The sequence below is a fragment of the Didymosphaeria variabile genome (assembly GCF_027946475.1).
Source record: "Didymosphaeria variabile strain IMI 356815 chromosome Unknown scaffold_5, whole genome shotgun sequence".
In the NCBI taxonomy this organism is placed as follows: Eukaryota; Fungi; Ascomycota; class Dothideomycetes; order Pleosporales; family Didymosphaeriaceae; genus Didymosphaeria; species Didymosphaeria variabile.
The window spans coordinates 3,513,236-3,530,725 of record NW_026611624.1 but is presented as its reverse complement, the minus strand read 5'-3'; the positions used below and the strand labels follow the sequence as shown (position 1 = coordinate 3,530,725).

At 52.3% G+C, this 17,490-nt stretch overlaps 7 protein-coding genes across 7 annotated transcripts; 3 read left to right on the top strand and 4 right to left on the bottom strand.

Moving 5' to 3' along the window:
- Positions 1 to 25: 25 nt before the first annotated feature.
- On the bottom strand, positions 26 to 715 carry N0V89_007609 (uncharacterized protein; the record flags this gene model as incomplete). The annotated part of the gene is made up of 2 exons (XM_056216371.1): positions 26 to 659; positions 711 to 715. 2 exons carry the CDS (start codon positions 713 to 715, stop codon positions 26 to 28), a joined length of 639 nt encoding a protein of 212 aa, XP_056070618.1.
- Positions 716 to 1,967: 1,252 nt separating this feature from the next.
- N0V89_007608 (uncharacterized protein) lies at positions 1,968 to 4,263 on the top strand (the record flags this gene model as incomplete). The annotated part of the gene is made up of 2 exons (XM_056216370.1): positions 1,968 to 2,951; positions 3,451 to 4,263. 2 exons carry the CDS (start codon positions 1,968 to 1,970, stop codon positions 4,261 to 4,263), a joined length of 1,797 nt encoding a protein of 598 aa, XP_056070617.1.
- Positions 4,264 to 5,884: 1,621 nt separating this feature from the next.
- Positions 5,885 to 6,624, bottom strand: N0V89_007607 (uncharacterized protein; the record flags this gene model as incomplete). The annotated part of the gene is made up of 2 exons (XM_056216369.1): positions 5,885 to 5,941; positions 6,025 to 6,624. The coding sequence occupies 2 exons, from the start codon at positions 6,622 to 6,624 to the stop codon at positions 5,885 to 5,887; spliced, it is 657 nt and encodes a 218-aa protein (XP_056070616.1).
- A 430-nt stretch (positions 6,625 to 7,054) lies between these two features.
- On the top strand, positions 7,055 to 7,832 carry N0V89_007606 (uncharacterized protein; the record flags this gene model as incomplete). Its single annotated transcript, XM_056216368.1, has 3 exons — positions 7,055 to 7,357; positions 7,408 to 7,507; positions 7,573 to 7,832. The coding sequence occupies 3 exons, from the start codon at positions 7,055 to 7,057 to the stop codon at positions 7,830 to 7,832; spliced, it is 663 nt and encodes a 220-aa protein (XP_056070615.1).
- Positions 7,833 to 8,311: 479 nt separating this feature from the next.
- On the bottom strand, positions 8,312 to 9,353 carry N0V89_007605 (uncharacterized protein; the record flags this gene model as incomplete). The annotated part of the gene is made up of 2 exons (XM_056216367.1): positions 8,312 to 9,136; positions 9,348 to 9,353. 2 exons carry the CDS (start codon positions 9,351 to 9,353, stop codon positions 8,312 to 8,314), a joined length of 831 nt encoding a protein of 276 aa, XP_056070614.1.
- Positions 9,354 to 10,493: 1,140 nt separating this feature from the next.
- On the bottom strand, positions 10,494 to 12,229 carry ALG2 (Alpha-1,3-mannosyltransferase-like protein; the record flags this gene model as incomplete). Its single annotated transcript, XM_056216366.1, has 4 exons — positions 10,494 to 11,743; positions 11,823 to 11,995; positions 12,045 to 12,123; positions 12,196 to 12,229. The coding sequence occupies 4 exons, from the start codon at positions 12,227 to 12,229 to the stop codon at positions 10,494 to 10,496; spliced, it is 1,536 nt and encodes a 511-aa protein (XP_056070613.1).
- Positions 12,230 to 12,329: 100 nt separating this feature from the next.
- On the top strand, positions 12,330 to 17,042 carry VPS15_1 (Serine/threonine-protein kinase; the record flags this gene model as incomplete). Its single annotated transcript, XM_056216365.1, has 1 exon — positions 12,330 to 17,042. One exon carries the CDS (start codon positions 12,330 to 12,332, stop codon positions 17,040 to 17,042), a length of 4,713 nt encoding a protein of 1,570 aa, XP_056070612.1.
- Between the last annotated feature and the right edge of the window lie 448 nt (positions 17,043 to 17,490).

The window sequence follows — 17,490 nt, the reverse complement described above, 5'->3', positions numbered from 1 at the left end:
TTCGTCCGCCTCGATTTCATCCGCATCACTCTTCGTCCCCCACAAGAAGCTCTTGACGATTGTTCCATTGCTCTTCATGCTTTTGGCAGCAGTGGTAGACTGGAGGACTGCCTTGCGCGCTCCTGCTCCATCTGCTGCACGGAAGGCCTTTTCCTGTCACACCCGTGCACTTGTACATGAGCGTGCCGTCTTGGCCCACTCTAGTGTCACTGCCGATGCCGTCGTAGTCTGACTCGAGTCGCTGCTTTTTGGCGAGATGGTCTTGCTCGTAACCGGCGAATTCCTCCAGGTCTTTCTTCCGCTTTCCGCTCGCTCCTGTATCGCCTTGCGCCTCGCCCATGACCACATCTTCGCCTCCGCTAGCAACCAGCTGGGGTGGATATTGCGCATCGTCGTTGCGCGCGGCGCTGCTGTTTCCAATCTGGTGTTGTACGCTCACCATGTCGACCAGCTGGCGGTGGCCGCTCCTTCCGACCTCGCTCACCACTTCGCTGTCGCTCTCGTCCGGATCCCCGAGGAGCAGGAAACAGATGCGCCGCGGGGCGCTGGCGTAGAAGTACCAAGCGGCGCTGGCGGAGTTGAAAGCGCGCCGGATACCGGAGGTCGCCAACCAGTTCACAAAGACTGGCGTGTTCATCGCGGCAGTCACCAGAGGCCGGCTCGCGTTCGTCATGACCTGTTGGAGCCGGGGATCCTGACCAGCATCCCACGCCATGTTGAAACCGTTCCGAGCAATCGACCTGACTACCTCACTTGCTGCATCGATTGCTCCGCGGACGAAGACGACCGTGGCGCTCTCACGGCTCCCGTTTGTGAGCAGGTAAAAGGCACCGTGCAGCGTTGCGAGAGGGCCTATCACGGTCGAGGCTTGCCGTGCCACCGCTCCCGCAAGAACGCGCGCGAGACCAGCTCGCCTGTTCCGCGATGTCATACCTCCAAGCGGCTAGTGTTCCTGTTGTACCGATCAGCTTGCGGTGCAAAGGAGGGGGCGAGGACTTACGTTCTGACGGTGAGTTGCTGCGTTCTGGGTGCAGAAGAAAATGTGGGTCGTTGCTGTCTGAGATATCTCCCGGTAGGGCCAAGAGCAGAATGAGGATCGCGTTTGGAGGTGATGTCGGGTCGAGCACGCCTCTTTATGCTCGCGCCATGGCTTGCGTCGTTCTAGCAATCGCTGACAGCGGGCTTTCGCGCAGATCCCTGTCCGTAGCCGTCAGCGCTCGAAACATCCAGCAGTGGCCCGAGTCCCAGATCGCTCTATACCGCAGCGTCTCGGAAGCACGAGCTGAGACAAGAAGCAACGCGGTCACAAAGGGAAGTTGTACACTCGTAGGATTGTCTCACGGTGTCCCTGCCGAGAACTGGCCCGTCAGGTCTGCTCATACGGGCTGACAGGAGACATTTTTCTCAACTGTGGATCCAAGTGTCTTCATTCGTTGTGGTCAGAATGTGTCGCTGCAGAAGGACCGTTCCATTGACATGTGTATGTTGCGAGGAACCCCACGATTTCCTCACAAGATGACTCTGTTCCGGTTGAGAGATTGTTTCGCAGGGTCCTGAGACAGCAGAATCTGAACTCCCCCTACTTCAAGACGCCTCAGACCGTCCGAGGCACCTCACGTTGGTGGAAGCTCATGCCCACCAGTCTCAAACCGCGACAAGGCCTGAGCCTTGCGCTGGCGCGGATGACTACTGCAAGACATCAAGCAGAACAGCTGCGCCAGGCCAATGTCAAGTGTTGGTACTTAAGGCACCACGTTTCTCGTTCACCACATCCTCACTCTCAACACCTTCGAGCGGTCGCTTGTTTCCCTGCGCAAACGACAGCAACGACAATTACAATAAACCAAGCTTTTCTTACCAACTCGCTCGCGACCCTTCACGAGCCAATTCCAGCCTGATATCGATCCGAAGCGTCACCGTCAGAGTCATCTTCCTTCGACGCTATCAACCGACGGCACCTCGCCAACATGACTTCCGTCATTGCTGCGGTCGTTCCAATCTCGCAGTACGCAATCGAAGCAACCAAGCGCCCAAACAACGCCAGGTGGGCCATGGCCATCCCAGAAATGCCGCTAGCGCTCGCAGACGCTATCCTGAAGGAGCATCCTACCGGAATCAACTACAACGTCATCGTCTACGACGTGGCCCACGTTCACAAGGTTGCCCGCAAGAGCATGCACTTTGGCAAGAAGCGCACCAACGCCGTGCAGCTTTTGGGTGCCGATGTCGACCCGCACCACTTCGAATTAGCCTTTGACACTGGCAAGCGGACCTTGTCGCTCATCAACAATAGCGCACAGAACTTGACCACAGCAGATGTATGCAGTGGAAAGGTCCATCTGGTTCCAGGGAGCTCTACAACCTTGAGGGAGAACACTATGCTCGAGTTTGGTAGTTATAAATTCTGTGTTTACCTTAATGATCCTCACGTCGCAGGACTGTCTGGTCGAGCACATGACGGAATAGAGGACGAGATGGCTACCGCGCCCACCACGCTGCGGACTCTGGCCCAAGATAAGCCAACCCCTACACGGGACAACTCCACACTCATCCAGGACAACTCCGCTTTCCAGAACAAGGCCACTCCCGTCCAGGACAACTCTACTCCCATCCTTTACAAGCGAGGTCCTGACCGATACAAGGACGTCTCGACTGATGGCGAGCCGGTTCCTATTCACAAGAACCCCATGCTCGTCTCCCAGAAGCCTGTTCCCGTCTGTAGGTCGGGCATACCTACCCTCGCGCAGGCTGCGGAGCGTAGCACGGTTGGCGAGGCCGTCTCCCTGGGTGTCGGAGCTCGAGGCGGCCTCAAACGTGCGAGGGCTGACATGGATGGAGGTGAGGCTGGCGATGAAAATGGACGACCTACCAAGCGCGCTCGCTTCGAAGACGACAAAGGAGAAGAGGATTCGCCCTATAAGCAGTTTAGTGGACTACGTCTGCTTGGTCACGTAGCTACCATCTGTGTTGGTATGTGTGGTGTTGCACAACTCTTGATCAAAAAATAGTTCATCACATCTATACACAGTTTAAGTAGGTAATCCTTTGAGACTGTAGATGAGAAGACTAAAGAAAGGGCTCCCAGGTCTCAAAGGGAAGCGCTCACTAGTATAGTAAGATGCTTTGGAGAGGGATTTGGTAACAGTATTATACTTTCTATTGGACTTTTCGTCTGTCCGCTCTTTTTTGGTGTAATTTAGTATTCTCTTTTGTTTCTAGTAGATTGATTATAGACTTGATGAGTATTATATTGCATTATCAATCCCAGGATATTCCTCGTGATATTGTGCCACCACAAGCTACTTTGTTAGTGTTCGGAGTAATACGGGCCCAAAGTTTGATGAATAAAGGTGCCTCACAAGCGTAACACTGACAATCGCGGCCAAACTTGGGCACCTAATTATGCTATATAATGTTAACCTGCTTTGATCTACAAGGCTTTCCTGTTAGTACATCACTTTTAAGTCTTTCATCTCAAGCTCTTCAAAAGCGTTATCAATGAACGAGGAACTTCAAAAGGGCGTAGAAGTGTGCAACACTAGTAACGCAGTCGACAAGAAGGAGCCTCATAGGAGCCAGGAACTCCGTGAGGCTAGCGACATGATAAAGCGCGAGGAACCTCACGAGGATACAAGGTGGAGTAAGACCGAAAAGGCGATTCAGCGTCAGGAAGAATCAAATGGCCACAGGTTTGACAAGAATAAGGGGACTGAAGAGGCAGGTACCGTGATCCCTAAAGTCCAGCACACCCAGACAAAGGACACCGAAAAGCACAGTGTAGTAGAGGTTATTCCAGTCCAAACTGGCGCTGCACTGGAAAACGTGGGGTCCATGGCAGCCACAGTCACTCGCCCTATCCCTCCCCCCTACATATCCAAAGGACCTCCTCCCTTGCCAGGCTATGAAGCATTCAGGAAATCATCGTATGGGGAGAGGATCCTAGCAGACAGGGCTAACATTCTAAAGAGAAGTATGCAGGAGGACGAGGGCAGAGTTGGATCTGAGGACGAGGGCGAGGTTGGAGCCCGAGGCAACGTAGAGGCCGAGCTCCCTACAATGAGACGCCCCATCTCCCCGCCCGAACTACGCCGTCCGCGCAGCGCCAAGGCTACGCCCATCCGCGCAGAGATGCCGAACCTTGACGAGGACGGCGGCGCGACCAATCCCGAGCAGGCGTCATCTCCATCCACACCTCCCGCGCCGAAGAAGCGACGTAGACTGCCGTGGCAGGTGACGGGCAAGGACGTGCGGAAGAAGTATTAAGGGCACATCATTCCAATAACATCATCTAGCAGCTGTACGAACGCTGCTCTTGGAAATTTGTACACAGATTATAGACTATACATCATCATAAATCCAGGTTGAGTTATAACTTACATTGATTCTGAAAAGAGAGTCACAGTATGAAGGAGATCTTGACATTATTAAGTTATTGAAGCCGTTGTAGGATGTAGAAATCTAAAGTGCCCCACGGCAAATACCCACATGTGCAGTCTAGCGTTCATAATGTGTCCAGTTACCTTTCCAACCTTGCATCCATATCCCGCAATGCGTAGAGCGAACTCTCTGCCTTGCCTATCTAAAGGAGGACCGCCAGGAGAGCAACTACGATCAGGCTTTCTCTGAACTGTCACGGGCTTCACGCTCAAGTTCTCGGCGCTCTTTGACCGTGGCTAGCATTAGCGTAAAGTTGGGATGGGGAGCGTGAAGCGGCCGATCAGATCATGATGGAACGTACCTATCGGGGCTGAGGTTGGCCCTCTGCTACGGTGGACTGCGATGCTGCATTGACAAAAGTTGCGCCAGAACCTAAAGATGGAGTGGCGTCGGAGCGTACGGGCTGGTCGCGTGGCGTCGAGTCGGATGTCGCTGGCAGCGTTTGACCAGGAATTGAGTGTGATGTTGCAGGATGATCTGAGCGTGGAACTCTTATATGCGTAGGCACAGCATTTCCGCTTCCACCATTGGGCAAATGCGTTAATGGCTTTTGATTATTGGGCTCCACGCTTGTAGCTGGCCACGGTGACCCTTCTCTCGGGGTGGTTTGTCATAGCGAAAGTCAGCTTACAACGTTGTGAAGCTGGCTCCCCTATAGACCAAGTGCTATCTCATATAGTATAGAAAGTAGTCCTTTTTGCTTAAAGGTAATAAGCACCCACAACACCTAGTCAGTAACCTCAAAATTAAGTAATTTAGACGTAGTTATACACATAAGTTACAAAAGTAGTAGGTTGTGTAGGTGCTTAGTGTGGGTGCTTAGTGTGGGTGCTTAGTGTAGGTAATAGGGATAAAGGAACATGTTGGCACACTACCCTAAGCTTTAATTCACACCTAGCCAATTACAGAGACCTCTCTGTTAGCTAATGGGACACCTTAGTGAGCTATCCAGTATAGTGTAAACTGTGCTAAATAGCTGGTTTCTATATTATGAAAAACCTACTATAATAGCAAGAAGTTCTTAATAGAAGAGCACAGGAAATCCAAACTGTTTTGGTATATATAGTAGTCTATAGGCTTAGCACTATTCTAGTGTAGGCGGGCAATCGCCATGTTTATGCTTGTAGGAACCGACTTCCACATAGCACAGTCGAATGTTGAAGATAATCTCTCGCATTATGTTAAGACAGGGTAGATGTTCGTACCAGATCCTGTGCGGTTGTTTGTTGATAGATAATACGGGTCCTCCAGTACTGTTCTATTGATGAAGATTGAAAAGTAGTGGCCGGTAATAGGCCACATAAGCAATTGTAGGGGTGTTTTCCTGGGACTTTTGCAACCTCGACACTGAAACTAGCAGCCACGTCGGCTGGGAGGAGGCTCCATAGACTGCTGATCGGGCATCGTCTCCCAGCGCCGTAGGGTTCCAAAACAGAGGAATAGACGGTCACTGCTGCCCAAGCACGCATCGCCACTTCGACGCCGGAGCGACAACCTTGCGATCCTTGACTGGAGGTGGGTGTAAGCTGCTGGCTGATGCAGGGTGGTGTTGAGAAGAAGGCGGCCTAGAAAGCTATGTCGCTCAACTGCCGGCCTCTGCACGTCCGCCTCATCGACGTCCAACCACGAGACGCCACGAATGCCGTTCAGTGTCTCGAGTTGGTAGGTGCACCAGGTCATGTTTTCCCGATAACGCAGGAGCAGGTCTTCGTAGCGGTTGAAGCAAGCCCTCCAATCCTCGTGCTGTACCCGGAGAGCCTCTGTGACCAAGTGAAAGGAGATACCTGACCAGGTGTTGAGCAACTCTGGTAGATAGCCGACCCTTGAGATCTGCGGTGTTCCTAGTACGATAACGGTGAAGAACTTGCGAACTCCAGTGCGCTGATAGATGTGGTTGAGGATAGCGTCTTGCACAGCTATGCTTGGCCTCTCGAACGGTGCTTGTGTTGAGTAACAAAAGACATTCCGCATGCGCACCTTCGTCGGCCTGGGCACGGGTGGAGCCGCGGGCAAGGCTGTGGCCGGTAGGACCACTACATGATCCAGGTCGATCAGCTTGCTCGCGAGATCGGGAAGTGGAAATGCTGAGCAATCGTATAGCAAGAGGACAGACTTGCGGCGGGGGATGCCGCCAGGGGACGGGGTGTGGAGTCCAGCGGCAACAACGATCTCGTAGTCTTGGTCCATGGTGAGTTGAGTTTCCGATGAGGGTGGAAAGCGTTACTCCTGGTGGTGATACCGCGAAGTGTATCCTTACCAAGGCACGGCTGTATGTCTTGCACGGCCGCTGCCTGAGGGCGAGACACGCGACCGTGCGCGGACCAATGTGAATACCGCAAGAGCATCGCTGCGAAGGACGGCTCTGGAAGTCTCCTTTGTGGTCGGTGCACGATTGCCACGTTCATTGCGATCTGAGACCTTGTTTGCTCATCGCGCTGCCCTAGACCTGCGCAGTCATCTGCTGCGAGACAAACAACGCCAGAATCGTGTATTTAGATGGCGAACGTGCCTCGCAACTTCAACTCCTCACCCAACCTTTCCAAGACCTTACTACTTTCGGTCGAAATCCCCTACACCTCTGAACTTCCCATCGATCGTCACCATCTTCACGACCAGGATGCCTTTTCTCCGAAACTTGTACCGTACGATTGCTTCCCCGTTCGGCTATCTCTTCGACCCTGGCTTCATGTACCTGGTCGCAACCTTTTTCCTGTCCATCTTGATCAAGCCTGTATGCATCGCGGTTGGTGCCGCCCTCGTCCACCGTCACGCAGATAGCCTACGACCGCTTTTCGACATGATCAACATCGAGTCCGACGGCCGCACCTACGTCTTGAAAGTTGGTAGCTTCTGCTTTAGCCTCATCTCCATGGACAATTTGGAGGTTCTGCGCAGCTACTGCTACGAGCCCCTCAAGGATGTAAGTATTGTGGTGGAGCGATTGGCTTACCGCACCGCTGACCGATGTAGTTGACCGATACACTTGGACCCTTGATGGACCGGCGCTCTGGCTTCTTCTCCAGGGAAACTGGGGCGTACCAAACCACGTTCACGTCTTTGGGTCTGCACGGTAAGTTGCTCCCTGGTACACAGTTGCCACTTGGACAGGTTGTGCAAACTGCTTTTGTGACTCAGCTAACTTTTTACCTGTGGTAGGCAATAGCATCTATCACAACGCCAGCAGCATGATTTGGGCTCTGGAGTTCTTGGTGAAGGGCGCGTGGGATATCCTCCACGAGGTGTTTCCCAAAGGGAGGGACGAGATCGCTGCGGTTTTCGCGCTTCTCACCTGGATACTTCTGAAGTACATTACTACTGTGATGAAGTTGATGCGGTGGTCCATCTTTGCGGTGGTGGTCATCCGGGTCATGCTCTTATTGATCGGAGCGTATTAGACTGGCTGATGTGAGTACATGTAGCTCTGACCATGAAGGCGTTCTTATCCTCCGCTGACACTGCAACGTTTCGAATAGATCCACATGATGCAGGATGATAACGGGCGGAGGAGCAATCTTCAAAGGGTGTGATGGTAAAGACTTTATGGATGGTTCTCGTGGCACTAGATTGTGGGCTTGCAGGGTCTCCCAACCTAAGGCTGGATGGCTTACCTATCATTGACGAGGGATAGATATCAAGTAAGCGGAAATGGCTAGTGCGGGATGTTACGCATGGATTCAGTTGATGTACTTGGATTTTTCATTTTACGGCAGGGTGATTTGCATGCGCAGATAGACTGGATTTCTTTACTTATAATAGACTTTTACTTTCTCCTACAAAAGCGGCATTGATATAAACGTTCTCCTGTGCATGAATTCCCTTTGCCATAGAAGAGGCTGATGACTCGCTACCTCCTGTGCGCGCTCCACCCACACCACTAGCCATGTGCCATACCCACCCCTTCGACACTCGCCAGCACTTGTCCGAAACTGAGACCCTCGAATGGTTTCATGAGGCGTGCTCGCAGCGCAGTGCCAAGCTCTCCAATAGACTCTTCAAGGACATCTGGTAAGCCCAGATGATCCTCGAGCTGACGAATCACCTCCTCATAGACGGCCCCCGACTTTGGCAACTTGTGTAGAAAGTCTTCTGATATGTGTTCATCCAAGACAAAGAGGTATCCTGGGCCGAACTTGGTAGCTAGAATGTTCGTCGCGAAACCCATGTCGTACCACCTTGTGATCGCCGCAATGTTCCAGTCTGAAGCTTTCACCAGTGGGCTCTGCAGATGCCTTACGATCTGTTCTAGGCCCTCGATAAGCTTCGGTCCTAGACCCTTTTGAGTGTGCTTGGCCTTGGGTAGCAACTGACGGACCAAGTCGTAGAAGAAGAGATAGTGGAAGTTCTTTATAGCACAGCTGGACTGCGGCCGCAACTCCATGCGCGCAAGCGCTGACGCGCGGTGTAGCAGGGCCGACGCGGGACTCGCAGCGTCTTCATCGCCATCGACAAGCCACGTCGGGTCCGTTCCGTGCTTATCGATGTAGGCCTCCCAGTCTTTGGGTACTTGGAGTTCGTCGAGGCGATGGAACCTGGTCGCTAATGTGCGAGGCGAGGATCGAATGTAGTGATTGTACAGCCGCTTCATGTTACGCTTCGCCTTTTCGTCCATAGCAGACCTATCTTGTTCCAAAGCTACATGCACGAGCTGATCATCCATCAAGGCGTCGAGCAAGGTGTGGTGGGACATGATCTGCTTGTGCTATCAGCCAGTATGAGAGTAGCGTCCAGTGCTTTGATAGTTCTTGACTTTTCCTTATCTTCATTGCCTACTGGGAGGATCTTACTCTTTATATGCATTGGCAGTCTCCAGATAACAGCACGAGTGCCGCCCGTTGAGACAGCGCATATTCGGCACCCGAGACAACACTTTGGACTGTCTTGCAGCAGACCGAGTCTTAGTGTCATAATACGTCCATATTGGGGGAACACGGGTGAGTCAATGCGTCTAGTCATACTGTTGTGAGCGACAGACCATGAATAGCGAAGTCTTGTGTTGGATGAAATAGCCATGGATGGGCTTTTGGTGCAGTACTTGCGTATCTTTCTATTATTAAAGCTAAAACTTCCAACAATGAATATGTATAAGGAAGGGCGTACGACAAGATAAGTTGTACCTAGATGTTACATGGCCGAGGACTAGAAGTGTCCCTTGACTGACCTACTTTATTAGTTTCGTTCACGTATACTAGATAGCATATGCGGAACAGCTAAAGGATAAAACTATAAAGAGATAACATAGACTTACGCTCTCGTGCCCGGACCTACACCTTCCATACGCAGCTTCCAATACTCGAGCGCCATGTGTTATTGGGAGAGCCACAATCCCTAGCATCACCCATTGACTATTATTGCTCGTCTCACTCTTTTATCCTGCCTACTCCTTATACTTTGTCATCATGTCTCGCTACGCACAAGCCCACGCCGAAACAAATAGTCCTGGCAACGTACGCCTAACTGCCCTCTAAATTGTTAAAGACGAGGGCCTCGAGGATGCTTTGAGCGACAAAGTCTTCCTCGTAACTGGTGCCTCGAAAAAAAAACTATAGAGGGATTTAAACCCCTATTTCTATACTTTTTAAAATATTTTTTAATAAGATTTCCCTTTGTAGGTTTGTTTTTACCCTATTTTTAAAATCCCACGAAGTCGAGGATATTTTTTTTTTTCTACATTGTGACTCGATGTGTTGTGTGCACAACGTGTTTTTGGGCTGTGGTCTATGCGTGCTAACAGTCTTAGTAGGTGCCCATAGAGGCTTCATTTTGCCTGGTTTTTGGACTGCTCGTAGTGTGATGAATTCCCCTTTCTAAGGGGAGTCATGGGCACCGAACAATCGCAATAAATGATTTGCTGTGCTAAATCATTATTATTTTTAGCAACACTGCGCTTTCGTCAATGAGAAAAAAGATGTAGCAGTGCACGTTTGGCCGCCTTGTAGAATCGCACTGCGCTCGTACGTCTGGTGCTTTGCGTTCTGTTCGAGAGAGTGGTATATACAGTGTCGCACACGGTATGTCTCTATAAGTCGCAGTAGTAATATCAAGAATTTACAATCTACTTATACATGCAGTACAGACAACCGCCTCACGGCTTTCCGGTTTGTCGCGCTTGCTTCAATGCTAACCACATACCTGACGCAGCTAACAGGCCCATGAAGGCAACTGCGACCAGCACAGCTGCGAAAGGAGTCACGGGCGGACGCGCCTTTTTTTGCCATGCCTACTATCTCCGTCTCCAGAGCCTCGGCCATCTTCTCTTTCGAGAAAAGGGATTCTACCCTCTCTTTGCCCCGCTTACCCATCTCCCTAAGCTTCTGCTCACCTTTGCCGTCCGCGAGTGTGGTTCGCATGACGTCTGTCCAGTCGTCAACTTTTGTGACGTCCCGCAGCCAGCCTGTCTCTCCATCTACGACTGTCTCCGTTGGACCACCTTCGTTGGCGGCGAGTACAGGAGTACCTGCTAACATGGCCTCGAGTGGAACGATACCGAAGTGCTCGTGTAAGGGTGTGTATACTAGCAGCCGAGATGTGGCCAACAAGGTCGTTTTGAAGGCGGTCGGTACCGAGTGAAGGAAGAGAACAGCAATGTCATCGGGGACACGCTGTGCAGTTATGACAGTCTTAGCGGTCGCATGCTTGAGCTTTAGTGAGTCGGCCAGCTCGCAGAGTTCCGTATATGTGGCCACATTGTCGGCCACTCGCGGGTCGTATCCGCCTGCAATGACCAGCCTGGCCCTCTCGCGTTCCTGGGCGGTCAAGCCTGCGAATGCCTTTATTGCTAGGGCCACATCCTTCTTCTTTTCGAAACGATTGATGCTCAGTAAGACCTTCTTGCCCTCCCACAGCGGTACAATCTCATCCACGTTTGTAGGCCTGGTGTCGACGCAAGGATACACGACGCCGGGGTTTCTGTAGTTGAGGCTGGGGAAGGCAGATGCGAAGACACCCTTTGTGAATTTGCTGTTAACCACGATGGTGTCGCTGCAGCCCGTGCTCCAGCTCTCGAGCCAGTCGAAGGGACCGCGATACAGCGTCTTCAGAAGGCCTCCCTTCTTGGCGAGCAGCTTGTCCGGGAAGTGGCAGTAGAAGATGACGCGGATGCCTGGCTGTAGTATTCGCAGGAGAGGAATACCAGCGCTGAGCTGGTCGACGAAGAAGGACGTGGGCTTGAGCGACTGTAGCTCGTTGGTGAAGACGGCAATATGTAGGATCAAGTGCAGCTGACGCAGGATGGCACAGAGGACGGCGAAGCGGCCGAGGAAGGTGGGCGGCACGATTGAGTTCCCGCGGACTCTGACGTCGAGGGTGCCTTTGCGCGCAAATCAAGACTCAGCTACCGCTCCACATAAGCCTGGGGATTGGGGACTCGAGCACCGCAGAGAACTCACCATCGCGCGCTTCGTCGAAGCAGTGGGCGGGGTCGCAGTGCGATGTGTAGATGGTGACCTTGTGCCCGCGGTCCTGCAGTCCGACAGCGGCGTCCACCACGAGCCGCTCGGCACCGCCAATGCCCAGGTCCGGGTGGAAGAAGACGACGTGCTGCATCGCCCTCGAGTTGTGTCTGTCAGTTGTGAAGCCTGCATACGTGTTGCGCTCAAAAGTAAACCCACCGCGAGACGTGGCCTAGCCTATCCGGGGATGGCTGCCGGCGGAGACCCTGGCCGTCCCGTTGCGGCTTGAGAACGACGACTGACCTGCGATGTCCTGATCACCTAGGCAGAGACCACAGCACATGATTACCGCGTCGCGCTATCAACACACTCTGGCCTGCGTTTCCACCAACTTCCACCTTCATGGAGGCGAGGCACACTGTGGACCAAGCGTCTGATATGCACACTCGAGGCCTCGACACCGCTGCATCTTAGGCTCGGTTGCCAGCAGCCATCACTACCACCATGGGCCAAGGCTTCTCCCTTACCACGCTTTCGGCTGGCTCGGCCAACATCGACGTGCCAGAGCTGGCCGACCTTCGCTATGAAAAGTCTCTCGGAGCGGCGCGATTCATGAAATCAGTAAGAGCCAGGCACAAGGATGGCCTGGTCGTTGCACGCGTTGTCATGAAGCCTTATGCGCAGTTCGATCTCAACCGTTATGTCAGACGTCTTGGTGAAGAGCGCAAGATGCTCGCCGATGTCCCCAACGCCCTAGGCTATCACAGAATCCTCGAGACGGCCGTAGGAGGCTACCTTGTGCGTCAGTATATTCATAGCTCCTTGTACGACCGCCTGAGCACTCGCCCATTCCTGGAAGAGATAGAGAAGAAGTGGTTGTCGTTCCAGTTACTTTGCGCTGTCCGCGACTGCCATGCACGGGGCATCTACCATGGCGACATCAAGACTGAGAACATCCTCGTCACATCGTGGAATTGGTTGTATCTTACAGACTTCTCCGCTTCTTACAAGCCACCATACCTGCCCGAAGATAACCCTGCTGACTTCTCATTCTATTTCGACATGTCGGGACGGCGTACCTGCTACCTTGCCCCCGAACGGTTCCTTGGCCCAGGAGCTCAGCCGGAAGGCGAAGGGACCGTCACGTGGGCAATGGACATCTTCTCTGTTGGTTGTGTGATTGCTGAGCTGTTTTTGGAATCTCCCATCTTCAACCTCAGCCAACTCTACAAGTATCGCACAGGGGAATATGACCCCGGACACATACACCTGAGCAAGATCAAGGACAAAGATGTACGGGAGCTCATCACGCACATGATACAGATGGACCCCAGTTCACGAATGTCTGCTGAAGATTACTTGGAACATTGGCAAGGCAAAGTCTTCCCCCACTACTTTTACGGCTTTCTCCAGCAATATATGCATTCCATCACAGATCCTACCTCCGGCCGTAAGCCTGTGACAACCGCCAACGAGCACCTTGGCGAACCTGACGATCGGATAGAGCAGATCTACAGCGACTTTGACAAAATCTCACATCTTCTTTCGAGCAACCAAGGCAACGCTCCCGAGAAGCCGAAACACTCGCCACCGAAACCGAATGCAAAATTGTTTCCTCTTTGCATCGATATACCGAATTATCAACATCAGGCAACTCCTACGCCCAGCCTCGCGATCGACGATGGGAATCTCATATTTCTTACTATTATTGTTTCTTCATTGCGAGGCACTGCCAGAGCTTCGGCTCGACTACGAGGCCTCGAGTTGCTCTTAGCTTTTGCCGAGAGGCTTACAGACGAAGCCAAATTGGACCGTGTTGTGCCTTACGTTGCGCTGCTACTGACCGACAAGTCTGTACAAGTCAAGGTAGCCGCTCTACGTACAATGACGCAGGTCCTAGATATGGTGCATGTTGTGTCGCCGGTAAACGCATACATCTTTCCAGAGTATGTTTTACCTCGTTTAGAGCGATACCTCCCAGATTCCTCCAACACGGTCGATCCATTAGTTCGGATGCATTACGCTTGGTGCATTGGAACACTGGCGACTACTGCAGCCCGGTATTTGGACGTCATTCAAGCTCTGCGTGCTGAAGGCACTCTGCCCGCAGCGGTACCAGAAGCCGAAGAGGAACTCACATCTTCCGTTCACCGAAATCAGTTCGACTCAGACCGCCAGAACCTATTGGAAGCTTTCGAGAAGCACACAAAGTCTCTCCTCATAGATTCCAATTCATCTGTTCGCAGGGCCATGCTTCGGTCTGTAGGTGAGCTTTGCCTCTTCTTCGGGAGTCCTAGGGCCAACGATGTTGTGCTGAGCCACTTGAACACCTATCTGAACGATCCTGATTGGATGCTCAAATGCGCATTCTTTGAAGCGATCGTGGGCGTTGCCGTATTCGTCGGCAGTGCTAGTCTAGAAGGCTACATCCTCCCACTTATGGTGCAGGCCCTGACCGACCCGGAAGAATTTGTGGTAGAAAAAGTCATTCGTGCCCTCTCAGCAATAGCGGAACAGGGACTGTTTCAGCGCTCCAAGGCTTGGGAGTTGGTTGATATAGTGGCTCGCTTGACCATGCATCCAAATATCTGGATCCGAGAAGCAGCTGCGCAATTCATCGCAGCTGTGGCGAAATTTCTTTCGGTTGCCGACAACCACAGTATCTTGGTCAACCTGATCAGGCCATATCTTAAGATTGTACCGTCGGAGTTTACTGAACTGCACCTGCTCGATTCTCTGAAGAAGCCTTTATCAAGGCTCATCATGGATATGGCGTCCAATTGGGTGACGCAAGCCCAGAAAGGGTTGTTTTGGGTATCGGCAAAACAACAGCAGACATTCTCTTTTGGCTCATCCGAAGATACTCTGCCAACGATATCTGGAAGAGAACTCGATACGAAAATACTGCAACGGATGCAGAAAACAGATGAAGACGAGCAGTGGATACGAAAGCTGAGAAATGCGGGCCTGACTGTCGAAAACGACTTCAAGCTGGTTGCACTCCGTGAGTTCATATGGAGGGTAACGCGCCGGCGACGTTCAGACAGCTTTACGAGAAATTCTGGCAAGTTCAACAAGATGGTTTCCCTGAAAGATTTAGACATTCGGCCGCGCACAGTCCTATTCGAGAACGCCCAGCAGACCGTCGAACATGCGCGCCGTGTGTCGATCCAAGATGATGGATATCAGCCTAAAACTATCAGGGATGCATTATTGGACGCTTCCACAACGGAAACCGAGGCGCAAGCTGCTCGGAGGTCCGCGCGAAGCAGTAACCAGACCGATGGATCAGTGCGAGCAGGTCAGCGACCCCGTCGAATCTCTATCCCCGCGCGACCAAAACTGGCTTCATCTCCAAGCGATTTGCGATCAGGTATAGATTCACCGGCTTCTGATACTACAGAACCTAGACCGAACTCACTGCAAGTGCCTCGGCGTGGCTCGCCGAGTGTTCTGTCGCCAGTGGGATCTCTTGGAGCTGGGGAACATATTCATCCTCTGCGTCACAAAGGCAGTGCTCTAGCGCTCCTCAACAAAGGAGACAAAGCTCAGGCCGAAATCGGTTTTACGTCGACAAATGCATCTGGAGAAGTTGACGGCGCCACTGCGCGAGAAGTCTCTCGCACCCGTCACCGACCTTCATCGTTGGCGGGCGACCATAGGCATGGAAGCCCCTCACGCAGTCGACTCCGCGACGCACACAATTATACGGGCAACGATCCAGCGGTGCTCAAATTGCTCGACTCGATGCTTCTGGAACGATTCCCTTCGGGAGCGATGGAATTTGGACCGAAGATTGAGGCGTCGAACGAACCTGCCTTCATCCGTTATAAGGATGGGCACCAGTCACCGAATGGGCTTCCTTGGAGACCGGAGGGTCGCTTACTGGGCGTTTTAGGTGAGCACACAGCTACCGTACGACGGATACTAGTGGCCCCGGACCAAACCTTCTTCATCACCGGCTCTGATGACGGCACTGTCAAGATCTGGGATCCATCTCGTTTTGAACGGCATCTCTCACTAGGCGCACGGCAAACGTACCATCTCGGCGAAGGCGTTAATGTGACCAGTCTCTGCTTCGTTGAGCAAACGTACTGTTTCGTTGCCACAGGAAGTGACGGCAGCGTGCATGTGGTGAAAATAAAATTCCATGAAGATAAAGAGGAAGATAACAAAGGTGACATTATCGTCACAAGGAAGTTCTCGCGACCTAGGATGTTGCGTGAGTATCAGCTGCCCGAAGATGACTATGTTACATGGATCGATCATTACAATGAGGACGATAAATCGGTCCTCCTGATGGCGACCAGAACATCGAAGGTTGTTGCATTGGACCTCAAGACCATGACGGAGTTATACACACTGAAGAATCACGTTCAACACGGATATCCCACCTGTTTCTGCGTCGACAAGAAGGCACACTGGTTGTTGCTTGGTACGTCCCACGGCGTGCTGGAATTGTGGGATGTCCGCTTCAAGCTCCTGCTAAAGTCGTGGGTTTTTCACGCGGCGACCGCTATACATCGCCTCTACTTGCGTCCCATCGGAAAGCCACGCGTGTATATTACCGGTGGTACCGGACAGGGCGAAGTTACCGTGTGGGACATTGAAAAGACCATCTGTAAAGAGGTATACCGTACCGGTACAGCGAAGGATACGGGATCGAAGACCACCACTCTGATAGATCTCGATTTCGAAACAACAGGTGGCATGCTCGGTCGATTCTCCACCTTGGAACCAACAGCCAGTACCGCCCCAAATAAAGGTGTAAGAGCCATTGTCGTAGCAAACCAAGCCACCTCCCAGAAACCGGGGAGTCGAGCACACACATTCCTCTTAACCGCAGGTCCAGATTGGAAAGTCCGCTATTGGGACACCGCTCGTCAGGAAGCGTCCTTGGTAGTTAGCGGCATGGAACCGGACGAGGCCAGGCCGCAATATACTACTAGCCAGCCGCCCTCGTCTCCCGAGACACAGGTCGTCACTGAACGACTGTCTCAACCTCAAAATCAAAGCCAAAGCTCGACGACCAGGGATAGTCGGAGCGGCAATAAAAAGACGGCTGTGAAGAGTAGTCGATCTGGACTCATCACTGTGCAACAGCAACATCTGTTAAGAGGGCATCTGGATACGGTTATGGATGTTGCGCTCGTAGAGCAGCCATATGGGATGGTCATTAGTGCGGATCGGTCCGGCAGGGTCTATGTTTTTGCGTGATAGAGCTCTGTAAGACCTGAAGAGTTGGGGTAACGTCCGGTGTACACACATCAGCCTTGTCTTAGCTAAGAAGGCTGCAGCATCAAATCCAGCTATTTGATAAATGTCCTGTGTCAGATATTACTCATCCTCTTGACCGGTTGTATGGCTCTCGTGTCATCACACCCCACTTACCAGCGAGTGATGCAGTCTCAGGAACGAGCGTTGGCATCCGGTGAAGGCTATAACCCTCCAAGCCTATCATTTTATCAGCCTTGCGTGTTGCGCAGACGCCTCATCTCTGCCATTTCAAACCGCAATCCACCGCCTTGTGTCTAGCTCTCAGCCTTTCAGCCTGGTTCGTTGCCTGGAGTCTCTACTCGTGCGTTCTCTATTATCACTTCTCCATCACTCAAGCTATTTTGGTGGGCTATTGCCCTTTCGCGTGTGGCAGGATTCTTAGAGACTT